Raw genomic sequence first — 25,477 nt, forward strand, 5'->3', positions numbered from 1 at the left:
ATCAAGTTTAGGTTGTGCATATTTTGTATTTTTTCTGTATATTGTGAGAAGCTCATGCAGTAATGTCATACTAGTTTGTGCTCTTATTGACTACAGGGTACATTATGACACAAACAGCTCTGAATCATGAAATTTTGCAGATATTTATTATTTCAATTTCCATGAATTTATAGTTTCCTTTAAATGTTGCAGTCTTATCATTGAACTGTAATATCACTGCCACATATGACTCTCTATACCACATGTATTAGTGTGTGATTATGTTGCATTTTATTATATTTATTTACACACTTGCAAACTTCCTTTTCCATTTCCTCCCTAGCCTGAAAATATCCTTCTAGAGTCTGCAGACTCTGATAACATCAAAGTGATTGACTTTGGCTTGGCTAGAGTCCTCAAGCCAGACGAAGAGATACAGTGTGCTTGTGGTACACCAGAGTTTGTTGCCCCGGAGGTGGTAAGGAGAAAACCCATCACACCAGCATCTGACGTCTGGAGTATCGGGGTCATTGCCTATATCTTGTAAGTTGGATAGATGGTGGTCATCTGGATAAATTTTTTATGCTATATGAATACCGAAATCCCATTGCTGTGGAATTCATTTAAGGTTATACATTTCAAGCAGGAACTTATTCGTCCAGTATTGCATAGCAAAATGCTTTATACAAACATAACTGAATTGCTAAAACAAATGCTTAACTGCCTAACAAGTCTTGTACATGAAACCATATCGGTTTTCTATTGTATGAATTACAAAATTTTTATAAAAACATAATGGAACTTGCTGTACAAAATGTAAACACTAAATTATTTCCTCTGATGTTATGACGGCAACTGGGCAATTTCAACATATTCAAATAGTCTTTCCTTCCCATGGTTTTTCTATACAATACTAAAGTGTTTCTGGTGTACAAAATTATATTAGAGTCAAAGTTATCCAATAATTTTTCATAATTGCAGAACTTTACATTCAGTGAAAACAACCTAGGTAGCTGTCTTAGCTTGATCATTGTCAGATTCAAGGAATGCACTGTTAAATTGGTCGCTAAATGTAAACAGGTATTTCTAGGCAGAATTTATGTTGTTATGAATATTCATGCTAAGATACATACACAACATTGATAGTGTATCACAATTGTCAAACTTTTTGGCAAAAAATCACAAATTAAATCAATTTTCTAAATTATTCTGGCAAATATGACCATTTGAGGTGAAACTGGAACAATTTATGTTATTGATTATGTTAGATTCTTAAAAAAGTGCAGGAAAAATAGCTTCTTCAGTGGAAATTATATTTCAAACCCAGAGATCATAAGCTCTGAAGAGAGGAATAGTACAATGGTTCAGTGTTCCTTTTAATAAAATACTTAAAATACTTATAATCCTTCCTCTTATATATTTGGAATATCAGCTTTGTGGTCTTGATTATGGCGCAGACTAGGCAAAATATAGCTATCACAGTATTTTAAAACCAGCAAGAATGTATACTGTGGCTTATAAATTTTTTGTAACCCTTTACACCAAGAAGTATTGGAGTTGTGTTCCTTTCGTCTCCTTTTTTTTGTCCATTTGAATACAAATTCAATTGGACATTCTCATATGACATTGACCAGGGATGTAAGTCTTCCGGATTTTTACGGAAATCCGGTTTTTTTTTTAATTCCAATAAGTCTTCCGTATTTTTACGGAAATCCGTTTTTTTTTTAATTCCAATAAAGTTCCACAAAATTGTTCGAATATCAAAGAGACAACGCGGCAAAAATGCCTGGCCCGTTGCAGCAAGCTAACTTCAATTTTCACTCATCGATCACTCAAAATACCATTTCCAGTTTCGCATCATCGCATTGCACTGTACAACATTGTGCCATGTGAATATCGTTGCGTACGTGCGAACCTCAAATCGCTATAGCTCATTTCTGTCGTTGAAAAGCCTTGCCTAATTCATGTTGATTGGACTGCTAATTAATATCTTCGTAACTGCTGGTGCTCGACATAAGTTTTGGAATTAACGCTTGTGATATTTGTGAGCGGCGGAAATCTACGGGATACGCATATGAAAGTCGATATTTGTGATCGCATTCGAATGTGAGACTGTTTTTTATTCCGTAGTTCGCTGCGACGTATTCGTAACTTTGAGCTAGCCTAACATAACGATAGTGTGTAAGTTGTAAGAACTAGGGGTAGGATGTGTTAGCGCTAATACTTCTAAGCTAGCCTAACATACAGTAACGATAGTGTGTAAGTAGTCAGAGCTAGGAGTAGGATGTGTTAGGACGGCATTCACCTGGGGTCTCCGAATATTTTTCCGGTTTTTTTTTTTGGCTGCACTTACATCCCTGCATTGACAAAATGATGGAATACAAGAAAGATGACTATCAATTTCAATACTGATTGAACTCAAAACTTAAATTATTAAATGTCACCATGGGATATCTGTGCTCTCAGTATCTGCTCAAAAGCTAAAACTCTTTTTATATGCTGTGTTTGTCTTTCTAATCTTGTACATATATTTGTTATTAGACACAAACCACTATAGGAAATATCAAAGGTCAAGTTATGAGACATCACAGGAAACCATGAAGAGAATTTTTTTTACAGAGAATTGGTTCATAAATTCCAAGTAACTCACAACAGCTTATTGTGTTTGTTCGGTAGTTTTACCAAAAACTTTTACATAAAGTATTATTGTAATCGATGAAATAAAGACAATTTTCTAGTCTTTTTCACAACAAATTTGGTTAATGTGATAGTAGTTCATGAAATTTGAATCAATTCTTAACATTTCACATCTGGACAATAATATTCATGGTATTATTAAACAAATGAAATGTATTAAAAGGTTGGAATTTATTTATAGGAAGAAATGGAATATACCTTCTCTGTGGCAACTACTAGCTTCAAATAAATTTCTGGTGATGGCAAGGGAAATTTCAACAAGTGCTTTAAACTTTGTGGAACATCTTATGAATATTGTACCAAACCCTGAAGAAATGTTAACCAACAGTTCTAACTTGCACATGTTTTTTATGTAACCAAAGTAGTTCCATAAACTAAAATGCTACTGAAGAAAAACTAAGTATCGACACAAACGGTCGTTAATCAAGATCAAAGGAGTAATATAAATTCCCCAAGGTTTACACACATTGTGTTCATCGGCCCTAAATTGTATGGAGGGGTAGAGTCCAATCCATTCACTTGCTATAATCACAAAGATGTTTCACATCAAAACCTGAAAAGTCCATTGCAATGTTAACGTTGACAATTCAGATGTACCCAGCAAAAGGACAAAGCTCTGTATCTGCCATGTTATAGGATACTCATTGAAGGGTATGATGATATTGAGGTTGGTTGTGTCTTGGTTAAAGTGTGTAATACTTATCAGTTGGTCTTAATTTCATCATATACATAACATTAAAGGTATATATTGATCTGTAGTTTAATGATTTAAGGGGTATAAATATTAAAGGACATTGGCTTCTACCATCTTAGCGTTGTAAAATAAGTGCTGTCTAGGTCAATTATTACAATGGGGATGAATTGCAAACAGCTGTGGCATTAAAATCAGGAAATGAACCTCGAGTAGCAGTATTGTTACGAATGAACGCACAAAATTTATTTTTAGAGAAACAAACCCCAAGTACATATGCTCACAACTAGGCCTGTGCAAAACATAAAATACATTTTGGAATGAACATCTTTCTTTTCAAAAAGTAAATGCTATATACAAGCATTCTAAGCTTCCACTCTAAAAGTATTTATCCACAATGGGATATTTAATCGTCTATAAATAATTTTATTATGTAAAAGTAAGTGGGCCTGACGTTTTGATCCTAGCAGGATCTTCTTCACAGGCTGAATGACAAGTAACAGAAACTACAAAGGACAAATCCAAATACAGAATACAGACAGGTTAATTAGCAGGATGAACACAAAAGAAATTGATGTTAGAGGATTAGTTGACAAAGGATGGAGGGAAGAAAGCAAAGAAAGAATAGAAAGACAATTATTTAAATCTTCATTGGCTGGGAATTTGAATATTTCAATAATCAGAGCCTTTATAGGAAAGCACTTTTTGAAACCTCTAGCAATTTTGGGGGCTAATAGTAATGAACTGTAAAGCAATTTCAATCTTAAATTAATATGGTTTTGATGTAAAGGAAATGTGCTGTATTTCTTTTTCAGGTTGAGTGGTTGTTCTCCATTTATGGGAGAAGATGATAGGCAGACATTAGTGAATGTACGCGACGGAGACTGGGAATTTGAAGAGGATATTTGGGACAATATCTCAGAAGAAGCTAAGGATTTTATAGCCAAAGTGCTTGTCGTGGAAGTAGAGTAAGTATTGTCAATTTCATCTTTTTTGCTGCTCGTTTTTCCTTGAGTTGATATAATTGATAGCACCGAACTATTCTCCACTGCATGTGGGGCCTTGCATCTGAAAGCATCTATAGTGACTGACTTCGGTCTTCTATAGTGACTGACTTCGAGACTGACTTCGGTCAGCTTGCAGCTTTGATAAGCCTATGAGGCTTCTTCGCGAGTTCCTGCTTGCAGGAGGATCTAATATACATACATACATACATACATACATACATAGTATAATTGTAATAATGTGACACTTCACTGGAGACTATTCTAAGAAACTCAATATCAAAAATTCTGTGTATGTGAACAGTTTTCAGACGGTGCCAATTTCTCTTCTCACATTATCATTGACTTGGGTCGTGCAGTGTTCAGTTGTTAACCTACAATTTCTCATCAGTGGGATGTGGGTAAACTCTGGGTGTTGTTAAATTTAAGCCTTATTTGAGGAGGTGGATCTTGCAATTTAAACACTATCCTCATCAATGGGATTTGGGATAATAAAGGGACGTGCACTGAGGAAGGAGGAAGACAAGGTGAATACGACCGTCTATTTAAGTCGGTAACAACAATAAGGGCGACACCAGAGATTAGAATAACCATTGATTTATTAAGCCAGTAAAAACAACCTCTGAAGTACGTGAAATAAAATAAACACAATTAGAAGAATTGGTCATGTGCATAACTTTATTTACTTGTCCATGCACACCTAAAATACAAGAGAAAAATATTGGGAATACCAACACAAAAATCACTACATTACATTTCTGTGTACAATTTAGCATAGTATTGTATTGGACTATCATGAACCAACAATCCATGAAATATCAATAACAACATGAACATAATGTACATATGAATACTTGCAACATGAATAATATCAAATATGAAGATCAAAGTGAGCACCACAAAAGCTCTTCCCCATGTTACAATTGGTGTATCTTTAACATGAATGACAGTACAACGGTTATGTGTCAAAACAACAATACTAATTACATGGACCACCATATAATACATGGGACACACTTTGTACTATCTAACTTATGATGTTCCAAATGACAACAAGACAATAACCTTGCACTTAACTATCATTGAGGAAACACTGTCTCATAATATCAGACAGTGGTAAAATAACATTTTAATGAACCTAACTATGGTTACATGATAATATATACATATAGTTCAGGTGAAAGAATGACAACACATAATCACAAGAATCAACAGTGTACTGTGTCCAAATCTTTCACACTTGTCACCAAGGTCATAATCAGTAGGCAATATTTGGGAACTCGATTCTCAACCACTTATGATACATATCCGCCTATGTACCCACCAAACCAAGGAGACCATTAAAGCAGCGGATCCTGTACCTGGGATGACAGTTGCCTACGATACCAAGTGTGATGACAGAAGCTATCCCAAACAAATATGCAGACAAATAGTATACTCATACCAATCCACCTACAATTGGCAGGAAATAACCTTTGCATAAATTACTGACATAATAGCCATGCTGATTACAGATAACAGTATTTAGTATTACATGAAACAATGTACAGTATATGTTCTTCTTCAGAGTTAACTTCCACAGCAAACTGTATGTCAGAATAATTCAAACTGGAAACAACAGTAATAATCAGTAAATCCGAGTCAGCTCTATCATCATAGCCCTACTAATATCGCCATATAATCCATACATGGGAGCATGTGGTCAATATATGCATCACAATAAATCCTTCTCTAAACAACATGGCGGCCATACATTGAACATCAACCCACTTAACATGTCTCATTCTCCTAAAACATTTAACTTAATATAATACATAGAATCATAGTTTACACTTGTCTCCGACTATTTGTAGAAACCGGTAATTAATATGTGACAGAATTATGAAGTAATGAAATCATTTTACGTAATGACAGTTTACATTAAATTTCGTAGATTAGGTCCCCCTACAAATTCAGTACAGATTTTCAGGCCTATTTTGGAAATGCTATTTAATTCTAACTTTATGTCATTGTCAAGTTCTAACTAATAAAAAGTCAACATTGACTCACCAATCATATAATCTTCTACATAATACTCTTATAATAATAATAATAATCAGCAGTTATTTTTATGACACTTAAGTGACCACAAATGTGGGAGACGCCCGCAAGGGCTTATGGATTACAACTTACACGTCGGGTGGCTTCCAATTCAAAATTTAAACTCAAATTTGGAATCTTTTCAATATAGAAATGTCAAGACTTCGCATGAACCATGAGAACATTGAATTCCAGTAATTATTCTTATCACTCGAGATGTAACACATTATCATTGACTTCTGTTCAAGTTTCAATTCTTCAGCGTGTTAAGTCAGAACACCATGCTACCACGCAATGACTGCAATGCACAGCTCTAGCGTGCCTTCCATCCAGCACAGTGATACGATTTACATCGCTACGTGAAACTGACAAAAACCTAACTATTCAGTATTTAACGTGACTTATAATAACTATAACCACATGTCAAGACTTTCGCATTAACCAAGAGAACATTGAACTCCAGTTATTATTTTGAATACCGTCTCTACATTAACTGCGGTATACTACTAATGGACAGAGTCAAGCCAGTGTCCAGCAATTGATCAATCGTGATACCCGTTAGATTGGCAAGAGCTCTTGTCAGCATGAAGAAGTAGTACCATGCTCTGCATATATTCAAAAGTTCACCCCACAACAATAACTCTACAGTAGGTGTTATGTGGGATGTGGGTTATTCTGGTTGTTGTTAAATTTAAGCCATATTGGAGGAGGTGGATCTTAGAATTAAAACACCAACCTTCTGGTTTAAAGTGACCATATTCTCTCAGGAAGTCTGAGAACATGATTTAGATGTTGAGTGGCCCTCTCATGTTGACATCTGGAGGTAGTATCTACAGTGACTGTTTGTAGGAAGTGGTTAAATTTTGAGGGCATATCTGTCTTTGGTGGTGCTATGTTTTAAGGGTGATGGTCAAATGCACACATTTCTGCAATATACATCTTCAAGACAAGCAATTTGTTCAACTTAAAATTATCTAAGGCCTTTTAAACAGCCTTGTGGAATAGTTCCAGGGACACTTGTTATGATCTGGGGACAGTATATGAAAAACCTGGGATGCTTTTAATATAGAGCCAGAACATGAAATCTGGGTTTGTCCCTAGAAATTGAGGATGTGTGTTCACCTCATTCTGGTAACATGAAGTTGTAGGTAATTAGTCACTACTTAAGAGAGTTATGTAACATGATAAATAGCAGTACATTAGAATTAAAAGCATTGAAGACTCGCCCCAAACCATGTGCCGCCCTCTGAAAAAGTTAACTTTCCGTTGCTTGCAAGTGAAGTTTTTTTCTTGTCGCTACAAAATGCAGACAGTAATGAAACATGATACCTTGTTATCTTTTATCTGGACCTGGGATGTCCATCGCTGCTGTGTTGTGGGTATTGACCGTAGCTTTATGTACTGACTGTACACTAGTGTCTAATTACCAAGCGTAGCAAGATGTGTGTGTATTTTCTGGGATCGATGGTGGTGTTTAACACTTCTGTTGCACCTCATTCGAAACTAAGATTACCAGCATCAGACATTTCTTTGTGCGCGAGTCTTCACTCCCTTCAACACTTTGCCCTGCTTGCTTACCATGTGTGTGCACACAACCAACAACTTCCCAAAGCTACCAGCAGACTTTTCGTGAGTCTGTATTCATATTGTAGCATATATAATGCGTATGATTGCTTGTACTTGTACTCAACCTCATGGATCTTAACTCTTACTCGAGGCATTGTGGATATGCAGAATATAGGCCTACACTATTGCCAATTTTGGATTTGCTCGATAGATACTAATGTCGTTTTGGATATGCAGAATAGATGATATAGCCATTTTGGATATGTGCAATAGATACTATAGTCATTTTGGATATGCAGAATAGATACTATTGTCATTTTGGATATGTCAAATAGATACTATTGGCATTTTGGATATGCCGAAAAGATACTATAGTTATTTTGGATATGTGCAATAGATGCTATTTTCACATCATTTTGGATATGCTGAATAGATGCTATATAGTCATTTTGGATATGCGGAATAGATGCTATTGCCATTTTGGATATGCTGAATAGATAGCCTACTATAGTCATTTTGGATATGCTGAATAGATACTATAGTCCGGTTGGATATACGAAATATATACTGAAGTCATTTTGAATATGTGGAATATATACTATTGTCATCACTTCATACTATAGTACTCACACTTAGAGCATAGTACTCATACTCAGCATACTCATACCAAGAGCAACTAATTGTACTCCTACTCCTGACTATAAGATCCATTTATGCAATTGGTGGTTTGTATTGTGACTATGTTGATCAGGGTTTATCAAGGTGATTACAAGTGATACCATCCTAAAGGACAATGAATTCTAACAAATACTGACAGCTTTATATCAACATTATGTATGGGCAATTACCAGCCACTGAATACAGGGTTTGTCAGCTCGCTTTCAGGAGTGGAGATGTTATTCGTTTAAGCATGAAAATAGCAGCTAAAGGAACCAAACTAGCAGAAGACCACAGCAAAAAGGTTTGCGTTGGGGAATACTAAAGCACTTTGTTGAACCATAAATCCAATTTGTAGTGTTAATGCTAATGAGACCATGCAATTGGAATTCCCTTCATTAGTCTAGGATTGGGGTGACCAGGGATCAGTGGTGACCTGTCAATTTGGTTGGTGAGTGTCACTTTCATAACTTAACACAGTTATCGAGGTTATATAAACCTCAACCTTTTTTTGATGGGGATGATCAATGGGGAGGGGGAAGAAAAGTTGGAGGCTTCAAAATAAATTTTCTTGTTATCTTAATTTAACATCGATTGCAGGGTCTGATCCATTAATGTAAACATGCTTAAAAGAAACTTGCGCTTATGAAGATAATTATCTTTCATTCTGTCACGCCCTCTCTAAATCAACAAACGGATATTATTTATTATTCGTCTGTCTTTATCTTTCTTCGTACACGGTGCTGTCCTCAAGATATTGTAGAGCACTTCCTGGAGAGGATTTTGTATATGATGTAGTTTCCTATCTGTAAGAAACACATTAGCTAATGCAATTGTCAGAGGATTTACCTATATAGAAGTATAATCCAAATGTGAAACATATGTATACTTAAGAAGCACCCTAAAGTTGGAACCATTCCAATGATGTAATTTGATCAACATTAAAGGGCAATAAAATACTTTCCCTTTGACATGAATAATACTTAGAAGTTTTAAGCTGTTGTGGTTTGACATGTTTGTTTCTTTAGAGCAACTATTCTGGGGTGTTACTATGCCAGTAAAATATGTCTCCAAGGAATTAATTCTAGGAAAGCAAAAAGCAAATATCAGCTATATAGTGAGAAGCTATGTGAATTGAAACTTTGATATTAGTTACAGTCATTTTATGATTGAGTAAAGTTCCTGCTTTTGTTATCAATGCAATTGCTCACTTAATATCACTGGAAGACATCGTTGGTGATTCTTGCTTACGTAGGCAACCATGGGAAGGCTATCAACTGATATTTCATTTTTGGAGATGATGTCTTATATTAATAAAGTGCATGTGAGAAAGTTGATGGCTCATTTCAAAAATTTATAGACATGCCTGGAGAATGTGTCATGCTCATTAACAAGAGGGCTCTTCAAAGGGTAGATTGACAAGATTTAATATCTTACTAAGAAATGATTCTTATGTCTCAACCAGTTATTTATCTCCTTTTTGGTATGTTTTTGTTTTAAGAGCAAATGTGTTTAAGCACATAACTGAGTACAGGACAAAGAGAGAATTATAAAATTAAAACTGAAAAGTATAAATAAATAAAAATAGTCAAGTGAAGTCAGTGATGATGGTTTGCATAAAAAAAATTGGAAAAGTGTTCAAGTTTGAGTAAATATGTCATGAATATTCAACAGACAAATAAAGTTTGCTACCTAATTGGGACATTTTCTTATAAACTGTACTTTCATGTCATGAATGCTTTAAAGCACTTGAACTGATAGTATGAGCAGTATGAATATTCAGTCTGTATCAGCAATTGCTAAGAATTGTTCATACTATCAGTACGAATGCTTTGAGGGTTAAAGCATTGTATGAGAATACGTCATCTATGAGCGTTATTAGTTAGCATTGGGAAAGTGTCCCAAACTGTCTTGAGTGAATATTTAGTAAATTCTACAAATTAAATATTACAAAGTATCTTCTATGAAGTTTATAGTTCATCTGTATTGCACTAAACATGAATTATGGTGGACTATATGACTTGATCAAAGCTTCCAAAAGGATTGAGTTTTCAAGGAAAAGAGTTGTACCGGATGACTAAAGATGTAAGGAACCTTGAAATCTAAAAGTTCTTGGGGGAAGGGGGAACTTTCACAATTAAACATGCTCTTGGACTTCGGATGTAATTGCTGTGCTTTTATGTTATGTAACCATGCAATTTTGTGTCATTGGACATTTCAGTGTACTTGGGATTGTTTATAAACTTGAGCCCGACTGAAATTAGTTCATATTTGCAGTTCAATTATTAACTGTGTGATTGCAGCTTACTGGGAACAATGGAATACGAATGGTTGCTTACAGTTTTGTTTTACCATGAATCGTTCATTCTTAACCTTGTTACCATAGAAATGCTCATGACAGCTTGCCAAAATATCAAGAATAATTTATTCCATTGTAGGTAACACACAGGGCTAATCTACCAGTTCCCCTCAAATAATGTTTGTGATGACCAACACAATTACAACATCAAACAGCCCTTATGAATTAAAGGAATGTTTCCTGTGCAGGCTTTTGTGTTCTGAATTCATATTCATTATGTCACGGAACTACAAACCCGATTCTCATTTCACTAGTTTATAACTTTATTCAATTATTCTACCAACTGTCCTTGCGACATTCAGTTCACCACTTACTTTGCTCTCTAATATTAGTCTGTTAGTAAAGGGACCCTTAAAAGAAACAAATTTGCAAAGGTTCTTACTGTTAGTCAAAATGTGCCTATGAAGGCTGCGAAAGGTAAAACTATTTCAACATCGTAAAGGGATAAAATAAAACAAATAAAAAATATCATTTTTCGTGTAGCAAATTACGGGTTAATACACTGCTTCACGTGAAAGCTAGTTTTTAATATACTGAGGTACAGTAGGGAGTAGGGCTTTTGGTAATCATGTAAATTATAAAATATCATCTTGTATAATGATAGCTTCTAGGGATATTGTAGTCTGGAATGCTTGTGTGATTTGATGTTAATGTAATTCACAGCAATACAGTGAATAATAATAATGAGATATATCCCACAATCCTGTGATGCAGTTAAGGCATAATTTGTCAGAGATTTAATAGCTAATCTCTTCTGAGTGAATCTAAGGTGATCTAACTTCCAAGGGACAGCCTATTTCTAGCTGCAAATTATTTTAGTCCCTTTGCATTGCATTCGAATCATTCCTCCGAATGACAGATCTTTTAGTTTTCTTATGTATAAATCGATCTATGAACTCTATCTGAGGTTATTAGGTCACACTTAATCACTTATCTAATTGGCTGGGTCAACATTTATTGCCTGCCAAAGATTATCAGTCATCAATTTATTTTCCTGAGTTTAGCTCTGAAGAATCTATGGGTGTAGACTGAGCTACTGTAGTACACAGCTTACGTACATTATTCATAACTACATGAGATGTATGTATGTGTGTATGTATGTATATATATTAGATCCTCCTGCAAGCAGGAACTCGCGAAGAAGCCTAATTGGCTTATCAAAGCCGCAAGCTGACCGAAGTCAGTCTCTCACATTCATATTTAACGTCCATGATTATGAATTGTTAATTGTCAACAACTCTGTAACTGGACGACATACATTAATCTGGGAGTGACTCGAACTGGGGACCTTATGATTGAAAGGCACCGGTGTTAACCACTGAGCTAACACTCCACAAGATAGAGATAGATTCTGCGACATGAGGTGTGGATAGTATTTCTGACAAATGGGTTGAAAACTTTCTTTTTAGTTAAGTTTTAGTTTATTAAAGCAAAAGCCTAACTGTTATGACTGTTACTTGCACATTGACTTGTGTGTAATGTTCTTACAGATAATAATAAGATGTACAGATAATAATTTAAATGTAACTGGAATGTATGCTTGATGGATACAGTCAGGAGATTTTGCTACCCTAGTAAAATCTCTCTGCCAGTATCCAGGATTTTTTAAGCGTAAAAGCTGCTGCTAAGGGGTACAAAAAGGACTAAACTAAATGAACTGTTGGGGGGTAATGGTCTGTGTAGTTTTGTTCTTCCTTATCGATGACAAAAATCTTCAGATTGGATGATGATTACGATCCATGATTTCATATTCCCAGATAAATAGTTCTGTGTGGGTGGGCTGAGACTCTCAAAAGGATTCCATAGGTGTAATGTAAATTAGTTGATGAATGAACTAGCAGATTATGAGTGGAGTCTGTTGGAGAATGTTTATAATATTCAAGTTGACTGTTCCCTGTAATCTTATTGGTTGTAAATCTTGTTAGCCAACTCCTCTGAATACAATCGATTTTAAACTGTCAATGGCGGGTTCAAGTTCAAGATGCAAAAGTGCAATTAGATTCCTTCATTACAGAGAGAAACATAGTTCATGTCTAAGCCAAACATGATGTCATTCGTAGACGGTGATAAAAAGATGAAAGTGCATTTAGTTTCCAGGTACTAGTTGAGAATATATACTGAGCACTATTATACAAATTATGACTCCTTAATTCAGGCGGGTAGCGAGGAATTTGCCAAGGGAGGGGCGAAACTGTTGGCAAACTATCAGAGCCGTAGATACGGCATTGCAAACTTTCTAAGCATAGCGCCACCATGAGTTGGCGCAAAGCGTAACTCAAGAAAATTTTGGCTAAAAATGCCTCCCAGAACGCTGGGAATGGCACTTCCCAGGCCTTGTAAGTTGCATTTTAGCATTTTCTCTTTTGAAATTACTAGCGATATCATAAAAACATACATAAAATATGCTCAAGGGGGAAGGGCGGCTGCCCCCTTTGCCCCCTTTGCTACGCACCTGCCTTTATTGTTCCAAGCCCCTCCCTTCCCCGACTCTCTTCCTTATTTCACTTAAAACCATCTTTCTGCTCCTATGAGGACCTCTATAACGAAAGTAAAATGAAGACGGGGTCTTTACATCTATCGTTATGTGGCTTCTCCGTTGCCTAAGATATATTTTACTTCTTTAATACTTTGATCATGTCTCACCCCTGGATAAATTTCTCTATCCAGGTCAGGTGGACAAAGCAATTTGCTGACTTAATTACTGAGCACCATTTGGCCTGAGCTACAAGTCCCTCCTGATTAAGACTGTAATGACCGCTGTAAAATGACAATTGGTTAGACCAGAGCTCACACCAAATGGATGAAAAACTGTCAGGGGTGTTAGTGGGCCTCTTGTGATTTTAATAGTGTTTTCTTGTTTATTATGTTGCCATGGTTACTCCAAGCAGTGCAACCATTTAAGATTTCAATAATTAATGCTGATGGAATCGCCAATTTTTGTCACACAACTTGCAAGGAATATTGAAATACACTCCTTACACCTCTTCCATCCCCTATATCCTGACACCCCCAGTCCCAACCATGCCCCCCCCAACTTTGAAGCACTAGTAGTTCAACAATTACATGTCATCTTGTTGTATGAAAGGTTTAATATGCACTTCAGAAAGCTTTTACCACCAAAAGAACTGTAATCTGTACTTTTAATACGTTGGACCTGTGTAGCTATATACGTTTGACATTTAAAAGGTCTGATCTAGAAAACCATCTATGGTAGTGATCTTTCTCTGTAACCGCAAATTATATTAGTCAGCAAGATACGATATAAGTTGGCGTGGGAGTTGCTAGCAGTACCGGGAACATTTGATTATGTGCTTAATGAGTTCAGCTGTCAGACTGTGTTGAAGTTAGAGGATCATACAGCCTTGGCTTCTCATTTGGGTGTCAGGGATTATCAGCAGCTACATTTATTTCTACCATCTAACGAAGGGATTGGGAAGCTGCTTTGGTAATTACTGGCATGCTTTACAGCTGCTGTTTGTTATATTTCACCTCACTACGACATTTGTATCTGAAAGAGGACTAAGAGTTTTTGAGGTTTGCTTTACTCCTGTAGGTGTAAGTCAGTGACCCAGCAATAGTTTTGGAAGAACTCCTTTATCAACCAAAATAGTCACAATTAAATGATATTGGAATAAATGTTTAATGGTATAACCCATTTAATTAGGTCATGGAATCAGAGAAACGTTATGCAGCAGACAAACCTAATTGTACCAGTTCAGATTGGCCTCAGTCATCGAGCAGACCATATAATCTTTTGTATCATCATGTGCATGATGTCACTTACACTGAGTGAACAGACAGAGATTACTGGGAGGATTAAGCAATTGATAAGCTCAGCTTAACATTGTCAAAGAGATCACTGCTTAGTCACTTACATGCTACTGTTTGGTGTCATTGCTTAAAGCATGACGAGACATACAACTTGAGTGTTTGTTGGTGTGATGGAGGGGTGCATGGTTGGGGAAGTGGAGGGGAAGGGTAGAAAAAACATAAAGGATAAAAAGAATCATGAAATGACATGGGTGCATTTACGTTCATGTGTGTTATGCATGCATGAGGGGCAGTGGGAGTGTGAAGAGAGCGAATGGATAGGAGATGATTTAATTTCTTTGGATTTTTTTCAAAGTATTTACTAGTACTTGTATGTTTTAAGTTAACCATTGATAGAAGTCGATTTGGCTGTAAAAAGACAGCTGGTTCCAAATATATACAGCCATGTGTTAAACATCAGACTCAATTAACATTAGCACACCTAGTATGTATGTTATGAAATACTAATTTCTTGTCACACCTGCCTGTAGGAACTGTTATGGTAGCTTCATAATTAGTTGTTAGTCATTTAACAACAACTTTTCATATGACTGCATAACTCATGTTTTTCACACTGTGATGTGTTGATGACTTGAATGAAAAGGTTCATGATTGGAAAAGTGGTAGACTCTTTCTCAAGGTTTTAAAAGTAATTATAACAATTGAACATCCAATAGAGCATGAAATCATCAGTTTATGGAAACATTCTCAATCTATTATCCCTGTGTCTCCAATTCCCATCCTCCTTGAGGGTTTATTGGCAGAGTGACAGTATATAGCCCACGATTAAGCTTAAACTTACAATGAACTCATACATCTGGCCAGCCTCTTTCATAAACATAGTTGACAACTTTCATATGATTTAAGTATTGGAAAGATCTTGGTTAAATAAGGTTCAGTGTTTAGTAGTACCATCTATTGACCTCAAAACTTGCTGCTGTTTAAGCCCCCTCTAATTTCCCCTTCCCCAAAAGAGATACTGCCCAGATGGCAATGAAACTGTCATGTTTGAAAATAATTGTTCCCTCTGTAAATCCATCTCAAAGGTTTCTTCCAATGCCAGTACCCATTATTTGCCTTGTAAATCCTTTTGAGCTTTTGGTTTTACATCAGCTGGATTTGTCTCTTTCAATGATCAGGGATTATTAATTATCACAATATGTATATTTATATATAATTATCACCATATATATCTTTCATATTCTGTATGCCTCCCTGCTGGGTCAAGAATATAACCTGATTTTCTTGTTAGTTCCTTCAACTTCATTCTGGTTTGGTCATCAGTAAATTGATGACCTATTAGTATACATGTCTCAGTTTCCACAGAGGTCATTTTATCCTCTGACCACACCATTGGACTTCATCTCTTGATATTTTCAAACTTGACCAATGTTAATTAAAGTTAATTAGTTTTGTGTTTAAAATATTCTAATTAAGGCTATTATATATGAAATTTTTCAATAAAATAAGAGGGAAGAAAAGAGAACCTCTGTTTTCTCTCCTTTCTTGGATTATATAATAAATAATTGGTTCTATCTAAAAGTAGAATCTGTTATCCTTTATGTTGAGATCCATAGTTGAGGTATCAAGTGTTTTGTATGGCTATACTGCACTGAAAGTTTGAAACAAGTTAGTAAGGGATAATCTTAAGAGTATTAAACTTTATTTACCTTTTTTAAGTATAGCTTGGGTACAAAAGTGTGGAGAGGTGTCATACATTAGAGTGGTTATGAATAATGTCCATCTCCTGTTGATCTCTGTGTCTTTTTGACAATGCAGCATTCAATTGAAAAGTTTGCAGTGCATCTCTGGTCATCTACTTGCCCCCCTAGGAAATCTTTTTCTGGATTGTTTACATATACCGCAGATAAGTCAAAAAGTATCCTAACGGCCATCTGCGAGTTATCACAGCTAAGATCACCCTGGTACAAAGTGACGGAGGCGAGCCATTTTGCAAATTCTTGACATGACTCAGATATAACTACCTCTGTGGAAAGTGTTCCCAGCCCAGCATTATGCTCGGCAGTCAGATGTCTTGATAAACTTACAACCCTACAAGCAATTAAGAGCTGTCAGATATTAAATCAAGTTGTCTTTTGCTTTTGGCAGGGAGCGATATACATTGAAGCAGTGCTTGGAACATCCCTGGTTGAAGGTAAGTTTTATTTAATTTTATCAATAACATTTTCCTCAATTTTTGTCTTCTTTTTGAAACTAAGTTTATCTTTCCTCCTCATTTTGATCTGCAGTTTGAACTGTGATCATTCCCTAACCGCTCTTGGTCATTGATATTTCTGTTGAATTTAGTCTCAGCATGCATTAATGGAGGTATATTAAGAATGCTGTCATACCGAGGATAACTTTCAGTTAGTGACACCAAGCTGTCGAACAATTGTATATAGAAGAAATTCTCGCCTCTCTAGTGACGACGCTCAAGTCTGTATTTTAGGGTAGCGTTTTATTGATGACATAGCCTTCATTTTACAGGATTGACTGCGAATCTGAACCAATCAGTTGGCACCATGATTCATTAGTAAATCCCATTAATTAGGTTGTCACATGAATAGCTCAAAACAAAGTTACTTCAATTTCAATGCTAATGTAGTCATTTAGTAATAACAACCAATAATTAAAAACCATACATGTAGCAAACTTGATCACAGCCGCTTTTAAAGTTTGGAGTAGTGTTTCTCCATCGTCATTAAGTGAAATGAAATAAGAAAATAAAAGTGCAAAATCACTACAATTTACAGCTTTTAACAAGTTGTGACCTGGCTGTTCTTGGGTTTTAGCTACTTTAATTCCTTGAATAAGAGAAACAAGATCCTTTGGAGCTGATACGATAAAAATCCAATCCATGTTTGACTGCAGTTTCTGATTATCAATCTTGACGCATGAGCTTCTTCAAAGAATTTACTTTTGTTTTTATGAACTTGTTATCCTGTATAGGCAACAGTTGCTTTGCCGAATGTCTGATTTTGATGTGTAACAGATCAGTTTGATAGGCAAGCAGCAAAAATGGATTTTGGTGTAAATTATATTTCAGAGAATAAGAATATGGTGAGAGGAAAACATGAAAAAACGTCCGTGTTACAACCCCAAATGAGCAACTTCAAAGTAGGAGTCACAACTCTAAATTGGAATTAAGTTTCACCTATGCCTATTATCTAGAACTTTACCAAACATTATGGAAAGGTTGTGCTGTTGAGCTGATAGTCAGTAATTAGCAAAGGATTAGTCTCATGGGAACCTTGATCGCTCAATGCATCTGTTATCAACACCTCATGCTATGTAGTAGCCTAAATGGAATGTTACCTAATTGATTTCAACTCGTCACATTAAAATAAACTGTCTTTGATTAAACAGTTGACAGAGATCATCCAAATGATTAAGTTCTTAACATTTTAATGCCCCACTATCTTCTGTCTTTGTTTCTTTACTATCTTTGAATGCAAATATATGCCTGTTTTGATGCTTTTGTGTCAATTATCAGAATGTCTTATGACGTAATAAATTGTCGTTATGAAAGAAGATGTTTCTTTGAGCGAGCTACTCCCTTCCACATCCTCCAACACCCTCTCCTACATGCTTACAGTATAACTTATTTGTCATATTTAGTCTAGTTTGAAAACTTTTTAGTGTAATAATTTACATTAATAGTTATAAGCCAGTTTGTAGGGATACATGATCGGCAATTTGATTCAATAGGTTAATTATGCAAATTTCTTATTGATTTATTGCAATGAATTTCTTATTGTTTTGCTTCTTGCTATGGCCAACAGTTTGATGAGCGTCGTGATCGGGGTGAAGCCAAGATCAGTACTGAGAGGTTGAAGAATTTCAACTCGAGAAGAAAGTGGAGGGTATGTTGTCATGTTGTTAATGATGGAGTATCTTTGTATTGTACACCTGTTTGTGTTTGAAAGATAATGTCTCCCCCTGTGCAATAAGTGCTTGTTCAAGGACCCTAAGACAGGTTTGAGATTGAGGGAAACAATGGGGAAACAATCATATCAAAACATTCACTGGTGTTGAAATAGCCACTACCATTTCTCTGATGTGCCTGATTATTGGAGGGCCCATGGACCCTGACTCTGCTGAGCTTGAATAAAGGTCTGGTAATTTGTTGTATTAATTAATTAATTAATTAAGCTTTGGCTTCAAAGCCCTTCCACCGTTTTTCTTATCGATTGTTATATGTCTTTTCATTGTAAACATTGTAAGATATGCATGAAAATGGAAAAAATATATCAAATCAAAATCAAATGTTACAGTTATTGTACCTGGTAAAATAATTACCAGTTCACTGACTTTAGTTGGCATAATTAAGAAAAGAAACCCTTTGTAACATTCAGATAACAAAGTGATATCACATGTGATACTTGAGTCGATTCTAGTGCGGGGAAGTCTGATACATGTGCTTGTAGTAATGACGTGCAACTTATTGCATTCAACAGCAAGATTGTGGTTATCTTGTTAGGATCATGTCTCAAAGCTAGTGTCATTCAACAGCTTTAACCAGAGCTCAAGTTTGACTGAATGTAGTGCTGGTTTGCATGTAAAAGAAATCCATAGGGTTCTTCCTGCAACAGAAATCCATAAAAATGGTTTCCCACATTCAAATTGTTCTTTCATACTCCAGAGATGAGGTAAAGAAAGAGGTAAGAATGTTAATACGGTTGCAATCTCTGATGAAGTGAAATAGCCGTACAGTTATGTGTAGATGGTGTAGTAATCCAATCTCTCAGTATAAATCATCTACTTCAGTCATGCTCACTAGGTTTACAACTATCACATTAAAATTACAATGACTCATCTAGGTTTGGAACAACTGCTTGTTGTTGACTTTATGATTGGGTCATTTATTTGAAAAAAGAACTAACCAAATAAAAAAATATAAAACTAATTGTGATGTGTGAATTTTTTTAACTGCCTTTATTCAGAAATTTAGACTATAGGCATTTGTTGATTCATGAGGATAAACAAATGACTGTATTTAAAACTTTTATTTGTTTGAGATGGTTATGTGACTCATAGCTTCCAAACCTTTTATTAGGGAATCTTGTGAAACCCTTAAACATGTTTTAGCCTAGTCATTACTTCCAATTTTTTGTTTGGATTTTTGTTTGTTTTCTGCTTCTTTAAAACTTTCTTGCCCTACTGATCAAACTTTCATAAAGTGAATAGTTCTCGGTTACATGATTTACATAACATAACAAAACTGCTGAGCCAACAGGGAAACATGTTGATAGTACTCCAGTACTTATTGTGAGACTTGACTCTTTAGGCTAAATGACTTCCAGTGATAATTCTCGTACTTAATATCATCACAGTATTGACCAAATCAACACTAACAGAAAAAATCAAGAACAGTTTGTGTAACTTGAATAATAAGAGAGTAAATTGATGAGTTTAAAAGTCTGTTGTTTTAATTGACAGATATTTGCCCAAAACATTTTACATAACACATACTATACTCTCCTTTGCATAACAAAACTAGAGTGAACCCTTATGGACTCAATTATCATATTGTAAAAGGTTACCTGAATTCTTTCAAAGAAGTAAATGTGTTTAGCATCTGTTATCTCCAACAGCTAGATGATGTAGAAGCCATAGTGACCTTGCCTATAGCTGTTCTTTTAGGTCCCTGGATTCAATCCAGATTCCAAACATATTGTATCATGTGTGTATACAAACTTTTGAACTTCTCAACTTAAATAGCTCTACAACTTAGCTGTAGGAGGGAGCCAGCCATCAGAGGATGAGATACAAACTTTGTCTTCACCAACTAATGTTCAAATACAAAATGCTTTTCAGCCTTTATAGTGTTAGTTCAGAATGGTTCAGGACATGTGGTGTGTACATGTGCATGTGTGTGTGACGGGGGGGGGGGGGGGTTAGTGAAGCTGGGAAGACCCCTATTCATTTTCACAACATGGATTTTCCCTACCACTGAACACTCACCACCCCCACTCCTTAATTTGAAACCTGTGTGGGATCCCTGAGGGATAGTTTTAAATAAATTTCGTGTAAAAAATGTTTGAATATACATAAATGATCAACATGTATTTTAATTGTTAGACAATTTTTGACCTAACAGATGTGGTATAATTATGATGGATATATGTTAAATACAAGAAAATGTGTGAATAACAGTTTTATGAGTTTAAATTCTGCCAAAGGCTGGGAGAGGTTCTCAATTTATTCATGGTTCTCATCAGATGCAAATAGAGGTACTTTTCACATGCCTAGTGAGCAATAAACATTTCTCAGCATAGGAAGACAGACCCAAAGGTTTTCAACATGAAACTGTTTGAATTCATGAAGCATTAGCTTTAATGACTTGGGAAGGGTATAGTACTACTAAGTCATTTTCATGTTCTCTGAAGAACCAGCACCTTTTGTAACAGGGAATATTTGATCTAGTATCACTTTGCAAAATGCTATGCAAAATTTGCAAATTGCTATATACAAGTGAAGATGTACTGTGTAGACATTTTGGTACAAAGTTCACAGCCTTTGAAACTGCTACGCAAAACCTGAACACTAAATCATTCCCTGTTTTATACTGTATACTACAGCTGGTTATCTTTACCACATAAAGTGTCTTCAGTTACTATCCAGGTCTTCTGACTGGCTGAATAGTTTTTAGAAATGTTAGAGGTTGACATTTCTCAGGGTGTGACCTTTGAAGTTCAAGTATAAATAACAGTAAATTTATCCATGCAAAGCTGGCTGATTTTGAGACTTGAGACACTAAGGTGGGGGGGGGGAGGGGGCGGTTAAAGGTCACACATATTGGCAGTTTTCTCATGAACCACAAATTTTCCCATGTTAAACTTCAAACTACAATCTGTAGATGAACTGGTATCCTACAAATTAGGTCTCCATCTAGAGGCATTAGGCTTTGATTGTGTGTCTGGCCAGGTTTCAAGTGTAATATAGCACTAAGTGTGATCATTTCTGAATATATTCAAGATCTGTAACAAAGACAGAAGATATATTACACTCAAATTAAAGAAGCACTCAATTTAATATATAACCCTTTTACAGTATTAGACATCCATTTTGTTTTGGTGACAGTGGAAAGGTCAACTTTAATTGCCTGTGGTATGAAATACAATATGCTGGTGGCAGTGTGTGAGGATAGCCGTTCTAGAGTCTTGACAATATTTGGATCTGTTCTTGCACACTTTGATGTAGTAATTGTACTTATTGATATTTCTAACAGTGCAGTCTTACATTCAATCATCACAAACTTGTAAATAAAAAGATGACAAGGAAACAAAAGTCTTCAGAGTTTTGAGAATGTTTATAAATTTTGAAAAGGATGAATTTGTGAAACCCTTAAGTGGTGCCTTTATTATTACATTCAATTACACTCTTGCAGAGTGAACAGAAATTGAGAATGCAGATGTATGTAATACAGATGAGTTTGAGACTTAATGCTATATAATTATGCTGCAAATCATGCAGTTTTCTGTGGCATCGGGTTAGTTAATATGTTCGAAGGTATATGAGGGGGAGATGTTGTCCTTCACCTTTCCCAATTCCACCCCATCTCCCCCATCCCCCTTCTACTCATACCATTTGGCATATATGAAATGGCATATATACCCCATTACAGCAAGACTCAGTGGGGTGTAAAAGCCCTCTTTTGATAGCTAATGACTGTTTCAAAGTAGTCCTTTAGAATACCACAGGTCATAAAAGATAAAGTGAGATAGAAATCACTATTAAACCACAAGTTTAAGCAGGTAAATGTTGCAGCTAGTTAGTTAAACATACTTGTTAAAAGATATGTCTTGAAGATGTTTTTCTCTTGGTCCTCTCAGAAAGCACTTAATGCTGTGAAATCTATGATGAGACTGAGAAGACTGTCCAGTCTGATCCGAAAGGAAGAGGAAGAAAAGAGACAAGAGGAAGAAGCGGCAGAGGGCACCGCTGCTGACGGTGGAGATTCTGGAATGGCATCACCCTCTACCTCTGAACCACGCACTCCTACCACACCCCGTCTGGAGCCCCTGGTGGAAGAAGAGACAGAGGAGTTGGAGGAACAAGTGCCTGCATCCATGGACATCAACCATAATGAGGTGATGGAGAACAACCTCTCAGAGGAGTGTTCGTCAGAGTCCACCAAGAAGGAAAACCACATACAAGAAGATGTAGTAGAGAACCACCAATCAGAAAAGAGGATGAAGAAAGATTTGTCCAATGAAAAAGAGAGAAGTTTTGATGAATCCTCCTCAGGTACAGAACGGTCAGTTTGTAATGCATGCTTGCATGAAGCCGTCATGAACCAGACTTCAGAACGACAAGTTAGTACACATCAGTGCGATGTTGTGGTAAGCATGGCATGTTTTTGCAGTGAACCATTTAATGATGCATGGATTGGAGATTTCATGGAAGTACTAGACTCCAAAAAAAGAACCAAAGATTGTTTAACACAGCAGTTAATCAGTGATCATGTATTAAGTGGTAAACTGGATGAATTTGGGGTGTGGGCAGAGAATCACAGTTTCATATTTGAGAAGGTTTTAGATCCCTGCATACCCATTGAAGAGCCTGTGACATCTTTCATGATGTCTTACTCTGAATTTTGTGAACCGGGATTGGGCGGACCTCCAACAGAGGAAGAGCACCATGAATCAGGAGAGATCACAGCAATCCATGGAGAGGTCAATGAGAGTAATCAAATTGAAGATAACCATTCAGGTTCCTGGCAATCAGATAGTAATGGTAACTGCCTCCCAGGAGTTGATAGAATAGACTTAGATAATAGCCAGGCAAAGACCAATGAAGACACTAATGGTGATATAGTGGAAAAATGTGTGTCATTGGATGATGTGGATAAGGTGTCGGATCCAGGCAAGGACAATGCAAACAAGAGGAGCGGGTTTTTAAACAATTCTGCAGATGAAGCTTGGTTACCTTCCCCAGTAGATGGATTCTTACCATCACCAGAAGGTGATGGAGAATTAGCATTTAAGGGCAGCAACCAGGATGATAGGAGTTTGCAGTCAAAAGGCTCAGACACCTCAGCTGAGCAAGGAAATCTTTTACAGAAAAATGGGGTAAAAAGTGAAAAGTCATCAGACAAAACTTCAAAAGGAAAAGAGAAAGTGCCAAAACGAGGGCAAATGTCAGAGAAATCTTTAAGACGAAAGAGTGGGGTGGTGCAAAAACCGAAACTCCAGGGCATTATTGAGAAAAGTTTAGAAGGGGAGGAAGTAGAACTCCAAGATGGAGAGATCTTCAAAAGCAAAGAATTCCAAGAGGACAAGACACCATCGACTAAAAGCAAGGATACTCGAAGGATGTCTAATCAATCCATATTGTCTGAGGATTCGGTGGACCTCTCAGATCTTGACTTTGAAGACACCCATCAAGGTCGGTCGGATATACTAGCCTTTGATCATAGTCGGATGGAGGCAAAAGCTGCCGTGCGGAGCCTAGGGGAAAAACCTGTGATGCCTAAAGTCATGCCCCCAAAAATGGCTAACCTTGCACAAATGATGCTAAAGATGTCCAAGGAAAAGAAGACAACAGGCAAAGACAGTTCCAAAGGCAATACCCGTCTCTTTCCTCCTACTTCTCTCAGAGGGATGGATCCGCCCAGTCCAATCAAGAAAAGTAGCACTTCCAGGGTACCTTTTATTATCAAACGGAGTACCTCTTTGTTTGGGGATGAAACGGACAAAAGACTTCACTTTAGCAGATTTGACAAGTACTTCTTACTCCTTTTCACCTCCAAAGTCGTTAGATTTTATCTAAGCCTCCTTTTTGGACTGGCTTTAGGAGTTATCATCAATTTTTTTGCATTTTCCTGAGATGATGAATCAATCATATTAACTTTAGAAAACCTAAGATGAACTATTATTTTTGTGATTTTTAATTCCTGTTAACCATGTTATCAAAATGGCATCACGAGTCTCTCAAAGAGTTCACAGAGAAAAGAGGAAAATGTTGACAACATTTTTGTCTTCATAGTGGGATCCATTGGTGAGACACAAAAAAAAGTAAAACATAAATTCATGTGACATATTGGGATGGGAATTAATTAGAATAATCTGGTTTCTGATTTTTCAGTGATGGTTATAAATTTTGGAATGCATTTTGATAGACAAGCATGTATGAACATGTTTGAATAAACAGGCAGTATGATATGCAGTGTCCGATTAATCTAGTAGGAAAAGTAGCATATATGCTACGGCCCCGCACTTTCAATACTAGCAAGTTATCAATTCCGATTCAGTGACTCTTCACTTGCTCTATTACTATAGTATTATAATGCCTTCAACTTTTATGATTGACTGGGTGTTTAAGGTTAGGGATTGTGGTTAATTATCACCTTCAATTGGGGTTATTATTTTAACACAGTAATGAAATAATTGGAGTGTGGTATCTATGTGATACATATAAGATATAAGTTACAAAGGTATTTGACATGAAGTCATAGCTGCTGCACAAAGATAAAAAAGGAATGCTACATTCCCCGCACTAGAATTCCAAAGGAGTTTAACCCATGATCGACCTCGCGAGAGGTCCTGCTTAAAGGGTGTGAAGAATCGCGCAAAAAGAAACGTCTAATGCTGGTTATTTGACCTAGTTTCGAATGAGGTGTAACAGAAGTTT

General features: G+C 36.2%; 1 protein-coding gene across 3 annotated transcripts in view; it reads left to right on the forward strand.

The window, feature by feature from the left end:
• The window catches only part of LOC139964999 (protein Obscurin-like), a 73,628-nt gene that overhangs the window by 37,994 nt on the left and 10,157 nt on the right, over positions 1-25,477 (forward strand). For all 3 annotated transcript variants that reach the window (XM_071967134.1, XM_071967135.1, XM_071967136.1), the window contains 5 exons: positions 323-522; positions 4,183-4,335; positions 16,952-16,997; positions 18,625-18,705; positions 22,678-23,092. In XM_071967134.1, coding sequence (XP_071823235.1) covers positions 323-522; positions 4,183-4,335; positions 16,952-16,997; positions 18,625-18,705; positions 22,678-23,092 — 895 coding nt within the window. The remainder of the gene's footprint in view (positions 1-322; positions 523-4,182; positions 4,336-16,951; positions 16,998-18,624; positions 18,706-22,677; positions 23,093-25,477) is intronic.

This window comes from Apostichopus japonicus, chromosome 23 (assembly GCF_037975245.1).
Source record: "Apostichopus japonicus isolate 1M-3 chromosome 23, ASM3797524v1, whole genome shotgun sequence".
Classification (NCBI taxonomy): Eukaryota; Metazoa; Echinodermata; class Holothuroidea; order Aspidochirotida; family Stichopodidae; genus Apostichopus; species Apostichopus japonicus.